The following is a 15,763-nucleotide window of genomic DNA, read 5'->3' as shown; positions in this document are numbered from 1 at the left end:
ATAAAAAATGAAAATAAAACCACTCAGTTAATGAACACTCACCACAGCGATTACAGGAATGAGTACACCCAAGTTCCCCGCACTGCTAGAAGCCTAGAAAAGAATGGAATCGAGTCATCGGAAGCATGTATTTCTTTCATTAAAAGAGAAAAAAGACAAACATAGTGTTAATTTCAAAGAAATTGAGATACATACAAAGCGATATATAAACATGTTCACCCAACATCATTTTAATAGCAAAAAAAATGGGAAACATGTTAACCAGAATGATTACATAAATCATGGCCCCTGTGTATAATGAAATACCACACAGCTGTTAAAAAGACCGCTTTTGGGGCACCCAGGTGGCTTAGTCAGTCGAGCATCTGACTCAGTTTCAGCTCGGGTCATGATCTCATGGTTCGTGAGTTCAAGCCCTGCATCCCCTGCTTGGGATCATTTCTCTCCCCCTCTGTCTGCCCCTCCCCCATTCCTTTCTCTGTCTCTCAAAATAAATAAACTTGAAAAAAAAAAGACAACTTTCTGAAAAATATTTACTCATCCTTGGAAAGTCCCCACAGCAAAATCAGGATTTCAGAGTATGCTATAATCCCAATTATGTAAAATAAATATATCTGCATAAAAAAATCTAGGAAGGAGGGCACCTGGGTGGCTCTGTCAGTCTCTGTCAGTTAAGTGTCCAACTTTAGCTCAGGTCACAATTTCACAGTTTGTGAGTTTGAGCCCCACTGACAGCTCAGAGCCTGGAGCCTACTTCGGATTCTGCAGTTCCTTCTCTGTCTGCTCCTCCCCCACTCATACGTTGTCTCTCTCTCTCTCTCACACACAAAAATAAATAAACATTAAAAAATCTGGGAGGAAGTCTTTCAAAATGTCAGCAATGAGTAGAGGGATTATGGGTGCTTTTTACTTTATTAGTTATAGGTTTCTGCATCTTTTCTATAATAAACATATATTCTTTCCAAGTTATGGAAAATGTGGGGTTACTTAAAAAATAACTAGAAAAAAAATAAATAACTCTAAAAGGTAGGTTCCTGGAGGCTCCTGGGTGGCTTGGTTGGTAAAGCGTTCGACTTCAGCTCAGGTCATGATCTCACAGTTTGTGAGTTCAAGCTCCATGTCAGGTTTATGCTGACAGCTCAGAGCCCAGAGCCTTTCTCTGCTCCTCCCCTACTCATGCTATCTCTCTCTCTCTCTCTCAAAAATAAATAAACATTAAAAAAAAAATGTAAAAAAAGAAAAAAAGAAATCAGTCACCCAGATTACTGTCGGAGGAGTCCAGCAGAGGAAGGCTAAATTAGAGTGAAGGGTTTCAGAACCCCATATTGTACCAGCTACTCCCCCTTGGCCAAGATTTTCACACAGAGGGCTCCTTTTCATTTAGTTTCCAACTTAGCTGTCACCTCCTCAGAACCTCACACAGCCCGATCTAAAATGCCCCTCACCTCACTGTCCCGCTTTGTTTTTGCTGTCTGCAGGAGAAGGCAACTTGTCTGCCTACTCACTTCCATATCCCCAGCACCCACAACAAGGGTCAAGAAACTGTGGCCGATGGCCAAGTATGACCCACCACCTGTTCTTAGAAATAAAGTTTCACAGGAGCACAGCCACCCACCTATTCTTTAAGTGGCTTTATGCCACCAGAAGAGAGCTTAGTTGCAGCAGAGACTATATGGCTCACAGAGCCTAAAACAAATATAATCTGGCCCTTTACAGAAAAGGTGAGCTGATCCCTGATCTAGGCACACAGTAGGCAAACAGCAACTGTCTGGGGAAGGGGAAGGGGAAGGGAAAGGGAAAGGAGAGGAGGGGAGGTGGGAGAAAAAGACAAAGGAGGACAAAGGTGGGGAGTCTGGAAGAGAGACTGGTGCCAACATGACATGTCAAAGGGGAGATGATGGGAAAGGAGGCTTAACCCACTTCAACCCCCGTATTCTGTCTATTTGGGACCTCGAGACCTGTCGTTTTGTCTGTTCCTGTGGACCTGTCTCCCTGGAGAGCCCAAGATTAGGTCAGATCGGGCCCTTCTCATGTTGTCACTGAGTTCCGATGAAAGCCTCAGCCCCCTGACTTCATGATGACTGAGAGAAGAAAGAGTGGGGTCTGGGGGGAATCCACACTAGGTTGCTGTCACTTACCACCCTGGGCTGAAGGAGGTAGCTGCTACTAGCCAGACATGGTCCTACAAAAAAACCACCCTCTCAGAATCCCTGAGAAGGAACCTTAACCCCTTTGTTCTTGCATTTTACCAGATGCCCCAGGGTGACTGTCCTCCTCCTGCCTACCTTCAGGGCGGGCCCCTTCTCGCTGGCCCGCTCACTGGCGCGCTTTCCCTCCAGCCCCAGCTGCACAAACAGCTCCAGCAGGTTCATGAGCAGCTCATCCACAAGGTGCTCGTCCTGGATGTTGGCTGCAATGTTGGCCAGGGCATTGATCACTGCCAGGGAGCAGTGCCTGGTGGAGAGAGAAATGACAGCTGCCACAACACAAGGGCCTACACAGCAGGGGTGAGGCTGACTAACTCCTGCCTCATCACACCCCTCTCAGTGCCTGTGAACAGAGGAGCCCTCCAGAGGGGATGAACCTCTCTGTGAACACCAGCTCCTAAAGGAAAGTCAGCTGCTATAGAAATGGCTTTAACCTCTCCAGACATGCATTAAGGACCTTGGGGAACTGTTTAGGTTCCAGGAATCCACACCTATGGAACTTGTGAAGGTCTTAGGATACTGTTTTCTGAGTGTCAAGAGCCCATTACATAGCTAAAATCTTGGCTGGACCCTGCTTTCCTTTCAAATTATAGGTACCCTTAATTCACTATTACCATCTATAAAACTTTCCTTTGATGATCAGCTTCTTCCCCACGCTACCTCCAGCCCACAGTATTAGCTCACATCAGACACTTAGGAAGCACTCAGTGGCTCTGGGACAACCTACATCAGGACAGTGTTGGCCCCACATAACCCCTGGACATGAAGCTGATGATGCCCTCCCCAGCCAGAGACAGCAAACCAGCAAGGCTGGCCTGGCTTCTGAAGGTGCTGGGGGCAGCCAGAGCCTACCACTTGCATGCTATGTGACCCCAGGTGAGAGGCTCATCCCTGAGTAAAGCAGGAATAAAATAATTCCTTCTTCACAGGGTTTAGGAGGAATGAAACACTCTGTGTGAAATACTGAGCACACCACACCGTCTGACCCCTGGAAATCTCTGAGCAAACAGCACCCCCTTCACAGACACATGAAATCCTGGGAGGTAAGGGAAAATAAAAGCTTTCACTGGTAAGGAAGAGGACAAACCACTTCTGGTGGCAGTATCAGAAAAGGCTTAATGGAAGGGTGAACTGGAGTCAGAAGTTGAAGAGTTGGTGGGCATGGAGAAGGCCAAGTACTGCCCACAGCAGTAAGATAGAGGCAAGGGTCAGAAGGAAAACAGCAGGGGCAAAGACATGGAGGAGAAGATGTGAAGGCCAAGGAGGTACAGGAGTCACTTTCAGGACAAGGAAGCAATGAGGGAAAGAGTTGTTTTGGTCCATGTGTCAGTTTCTTCACAGAGATCAGGATAGATAAAGGGGAGGTGAGCTGACTGCCTCCTTAAACTAGTCCTTAGGCTGTTCTGGTAGCCTAGGCTCTCAATGGAGGCAGTGAGTAGGCAAAGAAATGACAATGCCAAGAGCTTGCATTTATCGAGAGCTTTCCCACATATGATCTCAATTACCCACACAACTAGAGACAGGCATTCATTTGACAGATGAAAATATGGAGGCACAGAGAAGGTGAGATCATTTTTGGAGGTCACACAGCCACACTCCCACCCACTAAATTGACTCAGAATCTCAGAGCGAGGCCTGCATGTAACGATCAGGAAGGGAGACCACAAATGCCAACAAAAGGGCAACATCTCTTCCTCCCTGCCCCACCTCTCTGTCCCTCTCTTCCCTTGATCTGTCAAACTCTATTGAGATCCTCCATATATGGAAAGATGTGCCCTGCCCTTATGACATTCCCAGTAAGGGCAAAGAATAGACAAGGAAGCATATCTTGGACTTCTGGAAAAACCAGCCAGACTTTACACAAATATCAAACATGTGAAGATGTAAATGTCTACTCCCTTTGGCCCTCCAAATCCCACCCCTGGGAATCTATCCTGAGGAAAGCATCAGAGACACTCACAGATATGCAGCTATTAGATTGTTCAACGTAGCACTTGCCAGCAGAAAAACTGGAAAATAACATCCAAGCTAGGGACTAGTTAGAAATATCTCAGTGCTGGGGCACCTGGGTGGCTCACTTGGTTGGACGTCTGACTTTGGCTCAGGTCATGATCTCGCGGTCTGTGAGTTCAAGCCCCATATTGGGCTCTGTGCTGATAGCTCAGAACCTGGAGCCTGCTTCAGACTCTGTGTCTCCCTCTCTGCCCCTCGCCCACTCACGCTCTGTCTCTCTCTGTTTCAAAAATAAATAGACATTAAAAAAAAAAATCTCCATGCTGCTATATGATGGAACACTACACAGCCATTAAAGATGACAGGCATATGGAGGAACGTTAATGGCATGGCTTATGTGCTGTTACATAAAAAAGTGGGTAAGCTGGGTGGACACTATGAGCCTGTCTGGAGTCACGGAGGGTTTGGGGTAATGACACTGACATGGTCAGCTCCAGATGGCAGTCGCATGGGGTCTTTCCCTCCTGGTTGTGAATGCACTAATTTGAAGTACATAATGCTTTTGTAGGAAGAAAAGTTTATTCAAAAAATAAATCCTCAAACTTCACACTTTCAAAGACGGCTAAAAACTGTCATGATCTAAAGTGACAATGAGGTCTAGAGAGTTACCTATAGCCATGATCCTTGTAATCTTTAGTAGCTGAGTACACGACAGAGCTGGCCTTCACACTAATCTGCTGGAAGAGATTCCACACTTCCTGATAAATGTATTGCTGGAAGAGAGTGAGGGACAGTTAAACCATGTCATGACTTCTCCATGAAAGCACTCCTTGATACATGGAAAAGGCCCCATCATTCAGAGGGAAAGCTTCTGGAATCATGCATGGACCATAATAAGGCCCTGAAAGACCATCAAGGGCATCCATTCCTAAAGCTTTAGGCAAACCTCAAAGGCTAAAAGGAAGATGGTTTCAATGTAAATCCTATTACATGTTATTAACATCAGCATGAAATAAGTTTAAAGAAACCTCTCTTTTCCCTAGCTCTTATGGAACCATGATACTATTCTCTTTTACTTGGAAAAAATCTCCCTGTTCAATGTCAAGACAGTTGTGAGCATTTAATTCTACAGGGTAAATTTAATCTATTTTAACATTCCTGATAGTCAAAGGAGTGTAACAAAGCTTGCATAGAGTAGTGGGTTTCACAGCAGGTCCTGCCTTACGTTTCCGGTGATAACCAGGCAGCCTAGCTGGTCGATGATGAGAACGTCAAGGGGGGAAGGGGGCTGGCAGAATTTCTGTTGCAGGATCTGCAGAATCGGTTCCATGACCTTTGGAGTGTCCCTCAGGGCCACTGCAATGTGTCCCAAGGCTCGGATGGTGTGGTCAGGAATCAAGTGAGCGTCTCTATGGGAGGGAAGAACAGAGGCATTCTCAGAACAGTCCTCTGGGAAATGAAACCCAGAAGCTTCACAAGCTACAGCTAACAGGAACAAACGTTACCACAGTCATCTGACAGTGGCAGCCTGGAATTGTTAACTACCAGAAGAAACATAAAGTCCCTGGCACCGGGCAGTAAGACAGACATCTTTCTCTGCTCCCAAACAGTGGTCCAGGATTGATACTCTACGGTAGGTTTGAACTTAAATCCTGGGACAGATCTGATGCACAACTCCAGACTGCAAGAAAGAGCACAAACATGCAAGACACCGGGTGGCTCCCCAGATAGGCCTGCAGGGAACACCTGGCTGCCCCCTCAGGGATGGGACATACTTGTCACTCTCCTGGGAGATGTAGAGCCGGTTGGAGAGGCTGGCCAGGAAGGCCTCCACGATCACTGGGTCCACAGTCAAGCCAGCTTTCAGGCACCTGGGACATAAGGAAACCCACACAGCACTGGGTATCAGAACAACAGATGAGTGTTTTGTGTTTGCTTTTTCCCCTTTGTCAGGTCTACAGAGTTTAAAGAACTGCTCTGAGCACTTTTTCGCCAGAAATCTGAATGAAAGTCATTACACAGAATGAATTCAAAGAATTGCTGCAGATTTTGCCCACTTGATAAATATCTCAGTCGGAAACAGTAACTTCATTATTTGACCAGAACAGTTTCCTTCAGAATGTTACCCTAATCCCAATTTAAAATTTCCAGCACTGTTCCTTAACAAAAGTCACAGTAACTAATTCAAGACAGATGGTCCCAGGACAGCTGAGGGAATATTAAATATTATATCAAGGTTTTAATAGTATGGAGAAATGCTTATTTTTTAAAGAAAAGGGGAACTTTTAAAAGCCCGTAAGGACACAAAATCTTTTCAGGCATCTCTCACTCTCTGCATCTGTTTGGCTCTGAGGACACAGGCAGAGAAGAGCATGTGTCTGATAGAAAGGGGCCACCACATTCTCTCAATTGGGCTTCAGACAGCAAGGAGCCAGAATTCAGACGGAAAGATATATTTTCACATAAATTAGAATATCTGTGGTTCCTGAGTTCGGAGAGCAAGAGTTCACATAGCAGGAGCCTGGGCAGCAAGGTCACGTGATCATATAAACCGCATTTCTTACACTAAAAATTACACAGAAGAAAAAAAGAAGAAACGTGACAATCTATTGTTACTCTGGATGGCAGGCTGATGGATAATTCCTTTCCTTCTACTTTTCTATACATTCTATAAATTTTCTGTTTTTAATTACGTTTGTGATCAGGAAAAGAAAAGCAAGAAGCTTTATTTTTTTAATATGAAATAATCCCTCTTTTTAAATCAGCTATAGGTTTAAATAATCAGAAACAAGCTTTAAAAAATTACAAATGTTTCTTATTTTTTAATAACTGTATCTAAAACTTGTTTCCTTCCTCCCCAGGTCACCCTTCCCTCTGGCTGGTCTCCCACCTGCAGATGTTGTCAATGGCAATGTCCCGAAGCTGCTCATACATGGAGGGTTGGCTCTTCTTTCCCGGCATGACATTCAGGGTTGACTCAGAATGCTCGTTGGTTACACTGATTTTTATATCATTACCAGCAACTAAATGTAAAAATTCAAGTATGTATCTAGTTAAGCCTGTCATTTCCCATCCCCTTTTCCATAATTCAAAATCAAAATAATATGCTGATCATTTTTAGCTTATAAAAGCAACCCCTCTAAAATGATTTGAACAAACATTTCAGAAACAAAAGTGAGAAGAGGAAGGATGAAACAAACATGTTTAAACAAAGGGAAAAATATTTAAGTTGCAAAGTGATAAATATGTAACACAGCAATTTCTTAAGAAACAGTTCAAAAGTCCTGATGAGCACCCACAGGCACCCAGCCCCGAGGGTGAGACATGCCCTATCACCAAAGGTTATCTAGCTAACGTGCAAAACGGGTAAGGGTAGGGGGTGAGTGTGAGAGCAGGAGCCTTAGAGCCACAGAGACCCCCTACTAGTCCCGGGGTCCAGGGAAAAGTCTTTCACCTGCTGAAGACTGGGTTTCTTCATCTGAAGGGAGAGAATAAAGCATTCACCTGCACAGGACTGGGTGGGATAAGCAATACATTAGAGCCCCAGCAGGTGTTAATGAATGCTAATGGTTACAGGTGACCAGATTTGCTCTGAACCTGTGCCATTGTTATAGAAACATGAAAATACACTCACAAGGCAGGGATAGGGACTAGCTGAGATGGAGCATGGACAGTTCCTGGCCCAGTGTCTGGGACACACTGGATTCATGCTTTATACTGCCTCAGTGACAGAGCTAAAACCCCTCAGTCATAGGAGTATATGCAAGGGGAGGGTGGAGGAAGGAAAGAACTGAAGCCTGGAGGGGGTCATGTAAGGAAAGCCATGAAGAAAGGCGTGAAGAAGGAATGAGCCAAAGTACAGTGCAGGATTGCAGCCCAGCCACAACCTCTCAGTCACAAAACGATGGTGGGCTTGCACACAAGGTCATGTGGATCTTTTCTTGGAGCCTCAAGAGCACATGGCGTGTAGGGACTGGAGAGATAGCTTTGGGTACAGCCATCCATTACCTGTGTGGTATTGACTGTGGCACTTATAGAGCTTCACCAGCACGGGGGATGGAACAACCAGGAAGTCCCGCAGAGATGGCGTCACCGAATGTACCACCACCGGGAACCTCTCACACAGGCGGCCCAGACCCTGTAACACACCATCGACCTGTCACACAACCCAGGTTGTGGCCGGCTGAGCAGGTCCAAGCAGTGAGACGCTGAATGCTTCAGATACACAAGTTTGACCAGAAACTTCCAAGGTCAAATCTTCCAAGGCCACTTTGGCCATGGGGCAAAACAAGACAGAAAAAAAGGAGGGTCTAGACTCTGCTCAGCCTAAAGGGAGATATATTGCAAAGTGTGTCCATTTCTTTTGGAAACAAATTTAGGGGAGAAAGGGTATACAGTATGATTTTTGAACAACGGCAAATTCAGAGTTACTGGGGTTTGTATTTCAGCAAGATAAGAGAGCAGAGCTGGCACTGTAGACCTCAGGAGATGTCTTCAACACTTCGCCTGCGACCTTGGGAATGGCCCAGTAGATACAGGGCAGCCTCTTCACAAAGGAGTACTCAGTTGTGCCTGGAAATGACAGAAATCCCTGGCACACTGGCAGCAGTGACTCCCACTCATTGGTCACTGTCAGCAGTGACTCCCACTCATTGGTGAACTGTGTCCATAGCAGGCTCTAGTTCAAGTTCCTAAAGACAACAACAGCTCAAGGGTGCATAGGTGGCTCAATTGGTTAAGCATCCGATTCTTGATTTTGGCTCAGGTCATGATCTCACGGTTTGTGGGACTGAGCCCCGTGTTGGGCTCATCACTGACAGCACAGAGCCTGCTTGGGATTCCTCCCTCTCTCTCTGCCCCTCCCCCACTCACCCTCTTTCTCTCAAAATAAACAAATAAACATTAAAAAAAAAAAAAAAGAAAACAGCTCAGACTCTGCTGCTGGTATGCTAATCAGAGCCTGAATGATGTAACAAGAAAGCTTTGTTGATGGGATCGAAGCTTCTCCAGTGTCAGTGAGACTGACCTGCAGACAGCAGATAAGCAAGGGCAAATGGGCAATGATGACTTTGCTGGATGTCTTAGACTGCAGCTTCTCAGACAGCTTGATGCAAAGATTTTCTGCACCTAAATTCAAAATCAGAGGAGGGTGTGGACAATTAGCAAAGGTCAATTTTACAAAATACATGTTCACCAATTAATCACATAACTAAAAGCCCAGAGGCATACTTTGTGCAGGCTTTATTAATAATAAGTGGTTACACCAAGAAGTATTTACAGGCAGGCATCCTTAACTGAAAACTCATCTCTGTTCCTTTTCTGTTGTGAAAACACCATCCTGCATTGTATGTGACTGCTCTCTCCTCTCTGCTGGCCCTGAGCCTCTTGTCCTCAGTGCTCTGCGCGTGGCAGCCATCCACAGTCTGCTACGTGCTTCCCATTCTGCTGTTCACCCTAGACAAGCACCTTTTCCTCCAGCACAGAGTTCCCACTTCATATAAAAGCCTCAAAAACCAGCAGGAAGCAGTGGAAAGAACACACAGGCCCTGTGGCCTTGCCCATCACCTCCTCCCATGTCCAGTTTCCTAAACCGTGGGACAAGACACCAGATATCTGGGGCACAGCAGACGCCAATGCTTACCTTGCTCATCCTTCACAGCCCAGACCATGAGGTCCACACAGGCAGCATTTGCCTGGCAACGCAGCTTGAGGGGGCTCAGCTCATTGTGGATCCGGTCTGCATCATGCAGAATCTTCTGAAGCTCCCCCTGGCTCGTGTTGAACTGCTCCAGCACAAAATCATGGATCTCCTTCACAAAGGAGGTTGGGAGGTCTGTGGGAAAGAGAGCAGGCATTGCAGGTGGAAACAAAACCACCAAAATTCAGGCAGCAGCTCTATGGTCTTTCTCTAACAGATACCCAAGAGGAGTAGGTCTGCCACTGGCTCCTTTGGTTTCAAGAGTGCCCAGTGGGAAGAGCTTGAATAGGCTGTGCTGCCTCTCGGCACACATGCCACCTGGCACTCAAAGAAAACAACCATTTCCCAGGGAAGTGAGAACCATGTTGTTTTAAGCAGTCAATATACTAAAACCCATATGTATGAAACAGAGAAACTGGCATGTATCATCACAGACACTGGTCCAACTAACAATAAGAAATACTTTGGTGATTTTTAAGTTTATTTATTTAATTTTGAGAGACAGAGCGAGTTGGGGAGGGGCAGAGAGAGAGGGAGAGAGAGAATCCCAAGCAGGCTCTGGGCTGTCAGCACAAAGCCCAATGTGGGGCTTGATCTCAGGAACCATGAGATCATGACCCAAGCCGAAACTAAGAGTTGGGACACTCAACGACTGAGCCACCCAGGTGCCCCAATTTTTTTTTTTTACAAGAAGGTTGTTGGCTATCAGCTAAGGGCAAAATCTGGTTGCAGTCTGAAGAAGAGAATTCCCTGGCTACAGGGCTGGATCTTTGGGGTACCCAGAGTTCACAGCTTCTTCAAACTCTCATCCTTGGGGCCTGAAAAATCAGAAGAACCTCTGTGATGGGCACAAGTCAGAAGAGCCAAGGAAGCTGGCAACATGCAGCTCAGGTGGGGAGAGAAGCCTCGGGGTTCCTAGGGGTCAGGCTGAGCCCAGTCCCCTGCACCCTCATTTGTGAACTTAACATTCGCTGGGGCCCCAGCCAGACTCAATCCCAGGAGCTCTTAAAATTGAATTAGGAAAACAGCTAACTAGATTACAGTACATCTGCTTGACCAAATATTACACACTGATCAAAACTTATGTTGAGGGGTGCCTGGGTGGCTCAGTCAGTTAAGTGCCAGACTTCGGCTCAGGTCATGATCTCAAGGTTCATGAGTTCGAGCCCTGCATTGGGCTCTGCACTGACAGTGTGGAGCCTTCTTGAGATTCTCTTCCTGTCTTTCCCCCTCTTGCGCTCTCTCTCTCAAAATAAATAAACTCAAAAAAGAAAAACTTATATTGACAAAAAGTGCTCTGTAACATAAGAGAAGAATGCAGAAAACATGTTTTAAAAATGTACTAAAGGGTAACTGGAAGGAAGGGCTAAACTTGTGTGTGTGCACGTGCTAAACTATTAAGACACTTTTTCTCTGAGTTACAAGATTATAAGTGCCTCATTTTCTTATTTTTTAACTTTTTAAGATATCTGAAATAGACACGTTGAATTATATACATATTCAGGTGATCAGGACACTACAATATGGCCATGTCAGGAAAGCTCCTGAGGAAATAAATCCACCAAAGAAGCTGTCATGGATGGTAAAAGGGGCACAGGATTATGAGAGTTTTTTTTTCTTACTTGCTTTTTTCTTCAAATCTCAGTAATGTGACATGTTACCTATGTGTTTTTCAGTGGCCCCAGCAGAAAGGAAGCATAGACCTGTGGCAGTGGCCTGGAGCCTAGTGTCATCATTGTCACACGTGGGCACAAACCATCTTTACCTTTCATGTAGTACAGAGTATCACGCAGCATCTTGAACATGGCCACGTAGAGAGGGTCGCTGAATGTGGTGTAGTAGAGATCAGCACTAGGATTGGCCTGTGAGGGAGCAGAGGCACATGACCATGCTACAGAAACTCTCCCCTGGACCTCCCTTTGCCTTCCAGGGAGAGGCATGGGTATTATACCCCTGATGTAGCATTAGAGAGACAGAACGACCGTTTATCATGATTCACCACTTGGAACACGTGAATTATTCTCCTCACACTCTCAAGCATCAGCCAGAGGAAAACAACAGATAAACTCAAGCTATCCAGAGATGCCTATTGGGGGGCTGCTCCCTGCATCCCAGAAGGGCGAACCACCCTTCTGGGCTGAATGCTCACTATCTTTGGCCGTCTTATGGGAAATGAAGAGAAAGACAATCAAGGGGCCACCAGACCGCTGTGAGATGATCTATTAAAAAGAACCGGCACAGAGCAAGCTCTCGGGTGGCAGCTGCATTGCCATTATGGGGACTAAACTGGAAACTCACTGACAAGCCTGTCTCTCCAGCCACCCGCCCTATCCCCCCTGCCCGCCCCAAAAAAACACCCTTCCTGTTCATGTCAGGCTGACCTCAGGGTGGCGCCCTCAAAAGGGACGTACCTCTATCACGCTGGCTACAACTGCATCCAAGGACTTGAGAACAGGCTCCTCGACAATCTTCTTCACCTATTAGGGAAACAGGATCGCATGAGGCACCTGATGAACACAGTGAGAGACAGGAATGGCAGCTCCTTCAACTAAAGAACAAATCATGCTGACAGATAAATCCACAGAACGAGCGTGAAAAATGGGATGGAAATGACTGGCCAGCAATATACTCGTGATAGCTCCACATCAAACTACACACACAAAATGTCCTTAGTTCTGCCATCACTTGGATGTGTTTTCTTGCCCTCGACTGGGAATAACATAAAAGCAGGAAAGGAACCAACTCCCTCAAATTTGCTGACATTAGATTTCCATTTCCAGAATGTGAAAGTGTTCAGACTCGGCATCACTAACAATTTATCCAAACCTTCTCCCAGACATCAGGGACACCTTCACAGATGGTCCTCAGCCCTGATGACTCTGCCTCTTCCCACAGGCCTCGTGCACTGGCTCATCTGAAGCTGCCTAGGTACTCAGAGTACAGCATACATTCTAACAGAAGATATTATTTCTACCCGGTCTCTGTACCAGCTCTTAGTACAGAAAGGAACCATTCTGTCAACCACGGAACGTCTGGGTAAAAACAGCCTGCCACCCCCATGGTAGTACTTAAAGAAGTAGATTTTTTTTTAATGTACAGACAATGATAAACAACATTCCAGGAGAAGAAATGAAAAATTGCCTAGAAGAAAAGCTAACCTTGAGAAATTAAAATATACTGGAAAAAATAATTTCCTCTATGAAGAGTCTGAAACATGCAGCCTTCAGTTGGGATTTTTGACATGATACTTGAAAGTCACTTGATCATCTGAGAAGGCCACCCAGGCCATGTTCCATCTGGGACATGCAATTAGTAATTCATTGTGGCTCTATCCTCAGTAATTATTGCCAATGCTTTAATGTCTTCCTACATCTTCAGCCTAAAGCCATCCTTTTTGAGTGACTTCTGTTCACATGCCACACTGAAGGAGATGGCTGCTCTCTCCGGCACATGCTTTGTGCTTTCAAAAGTGTCATCCTTGTTCCCTCTCATTCTTTCCAAAACAGAAAATCCCATCTTTAGGGTCTGTCCCTGATAACATCTCCACCCCTACCTACCCACTTGAATCTATTTTGAAGCAACCCAGCTCAATCATAACACCTTCAGAGTCCCTGGATCAAAGACCCATCTATTTTGGGACTGGGACAATGGCACCAATGTCTTCTCTGACTTCACTTCAGCAGTCATTCCTAGATACCCAAATATGAAAAATTTAGGTTTTGTACTGATCTAAAAAGAGCAGCGCATGGGAGGGAGTCAGGTGTAATAGGAACTAGACTGGGGATCAGACTCCCTGGGCTGAGCCCTATCTCTGCCCTTTGCCTATGGTTCCTTGATGTATTTGGCACTGACTGCCTTACCTCTAAAATGTGGATGAATGGCTGCTTCTCCCACACAAGTGCTGCAAGGATTCAGTGACAATATAGCACACAAATGACTCCACGAATACTACTCTCCTTCCTTCCTTAATCGAAAATTTATGACTTCTAACTGGTGTTCTGAAATACTGAAAATCTCCTAGTTTTTCTTAAAAAAAAAAAAAAAAAAAACACAGGCCAACACCACTAGCAATTTTACTGCTAGATGTACACAGGATCTCTTGCTCCACCAAAGCTTTCCTTACCAAGTTTAAGAGTTCTCGAAGCATTTCTAGTGGAATACTGAATTCCTTATAGGTGATGCCATTGAAAAGAGGAGAAACTGAAAAGCTGGAACTGATGGTGGAGAAGTAGTGATCGGGCTCCAGGGCACTCCCATCAGGTAAGCAAGACACTGGCAGAGGGGAGGGGAACCAGAAAATCAGTCACGTTAACAAACCACCAGAATACTTCCTCAAGCTGATCAAGCTGACTCCTCAATAACCAACAAAAGTGTACAGTTTGCTTTTGTTTATACTCCAATCCTTTGTTTTTTAATTAAGAATAAAGACTGGAGGGCACCCGGGTGGCTCAGTTAGTTAAGCATCTGACTTCAGCTCAGGTCATCTCTCACAGTTCATGAGTTCAAGTCCCACATCAGGTAAGCTTGAGACCTGCTTCGGGTGAGGCCACTTCTTTCTCTTTCTCTCCTCCCTAACTCTCTTTCTGCCTTTCGCTCACTTGCACCTTCTCTCTCAAAAAAAAAAAAGGTGGGGGGCGGTAAAGGCCAGATTTCAAACACTTGGAGAGTGATGCCACCCCTCTTGGGGGGGTGTTTCAGGTCAAAGCTCAGATATAATCACATCCTAGTATTTTAACACAGACAATATAACTTAATGTAGGAAGAAAAAAATTACACCTTTTTAAAGGTTGACAGATGCAAACATTTGAGGTCCACAGGACCCCAAGGTATTTTACCACCAAAATTAGGACAAAAATGCATATTATTAGATGTTTCAAAATCAGAAAAATAAAGTCAATCATTGAACACTTATGAATAAAGTGTCCACATGTAAGTGAAATCATGCTGTTTATTTTCTTTTATTTTCTCTCCATGTTTGGCTTATTTGACTTAGCATAATGTCCTCCAGGTTCATCCATGTTGTTACAAACAGCAAAATCTCCTTTCTTAAGGCTGAATAATATTCCATTATAAATGTGTGTAAACAGTAAGATCATGACCAATAAGTAAGGTAAGAAGTTTGTGATCAGAGGGCATTTCCCATATAGACGCTATGAAATAAGGACTAAGTCCTGTGTGGCTGAGCTAGCCAGCATGTGGTAGGCAGAGATGGAGGCAGAAGACAGGAACTGCACAGCCAAGGATCAAGGGTTTGGGATGTATGCAAAGGGAGGGGAAGGAGTCATTGAAAGTTTTTAAGCTGGAAATGAAATGATCAGATTGGGGCACCTGGGTGGCTCAGTTGGTTAAGCGTCTGACTTCAGCTCAGGTCATGATCTCACAGTTTGTGAGTTTGGGCTCCATGTTGGGCTCTGCACTGATGGCTCAGAGCCTGGAGCCTGCTTCAGATTCTGTATCTCCCTCTCTCTCTCCCATTCCCTCTCCCCTGCTCATGCTCTGTCTCTCTGTCCCTCTCAAAAATAAGCAAATATTTAAAAAAAAAGAGAGAGAGAGAGAGAAAGAGAGAGAGATGATCAGATTTGTGGTTTAAAAAAATAAATAAAATAAAATAAAATAAAATAAAATAAAATAAAATAAAATAAATAAAAAGAAATAACTCGTAGGGTGCCTGGATGGCTAGACGGTTGGCTCAGTTGGTTAAATGTCCAACTCTTGGTTTCAGCTCAGGTCATAATCTCACGGTTGGTGAGTTTGAGCCTCACATTGGACTCCCTGCTGACAGTGCCCTGTTTCCCTCTCTCTCTCCCCCTCTCCTACTCACACTGTCTCTGTCTCTCTCAAAATAAATTAATTCATGAAAGAAAGAAAGAAAGAAAGAAAGAAAGAAAGAAAGAAAGAAAGAAAG

The 15,763-nt window shown here is 45.0% G+C and overlaps 1 protein-coding gene across 1 annotated transcript in view; it reads right to left on the bottom strand.

The window, feature by feature from the left end:
* Positions 1-15,763, bottom strand: part of PI4KA (phosphatidylinositol 4-kinase alpha) — a 113,609-nt gene that overhangs the window by 69,198 nt on the left and 28,648 nt on the right. The window contains exons 8-19 of the mRNA XM_040464665.1: positions 13,982-14,130; positions 12,270-12,335; positions 11,624-11,720; positions 9,802-9,993; positions 9,187-9,287; positions 8,169-8,298; positions 7,051-7,183; positions 5,936-6,031; positions 5,386-5,569; positions 4,830-4,933; positions 2,286-2,454; positions 43-93 (exon numbers count right to left, since the gene is read on the bottom strand). Of these exons, the coding sequence (XP_040320599.1) occupies positions 43-93; positions 2,286-2,454; positions 4,830-4,933; positions 5,386-5,569; positions 5,936-6,031; positions 7,051-7,183; positions 8,169-8,298; positions 9,187-9,287; positions 9,802-9,993; positions 11,624-11,720; positions 12,270-12,335; positions 13,982-14,130 (1,472 nt within the window). The remainder of the gene's footprint in view (positions 1-42; positions 94-2,285; positions 2,455-4,829; positions 4,934-5,385; positions 5,570-5,935; positions 6,032-7,050; positions 7,184-8,168; positions 8,299-9,186; positions 9,288-9,801; positions 9,994-11,623; positions 11,721-12,269; positions 12,336-13,981; positions 14,131-15,763) is intronic.

This window comes from Herpailurus yagouaroundi, unplaced genomic scaffold (genome assembly GCF_014898765.1).
Source record: "Herpailurus yagouaroundi ecotype Mexico unplaced genomic scaffold, PumYag 490, whole genome shotgun sequence".
Taxonomy (NCBI): Eukaryota; Metazoa; Chordata; class Mammalia; order Carnivora; family Felidae; genus Herpailurus; species Herpailurus yagouaroundi.
The sequence above is the reverse complement of the archived record's forward strand: the minus strand, read 5'-3'. Positions and strand labels throughout refer to the sequence as shown.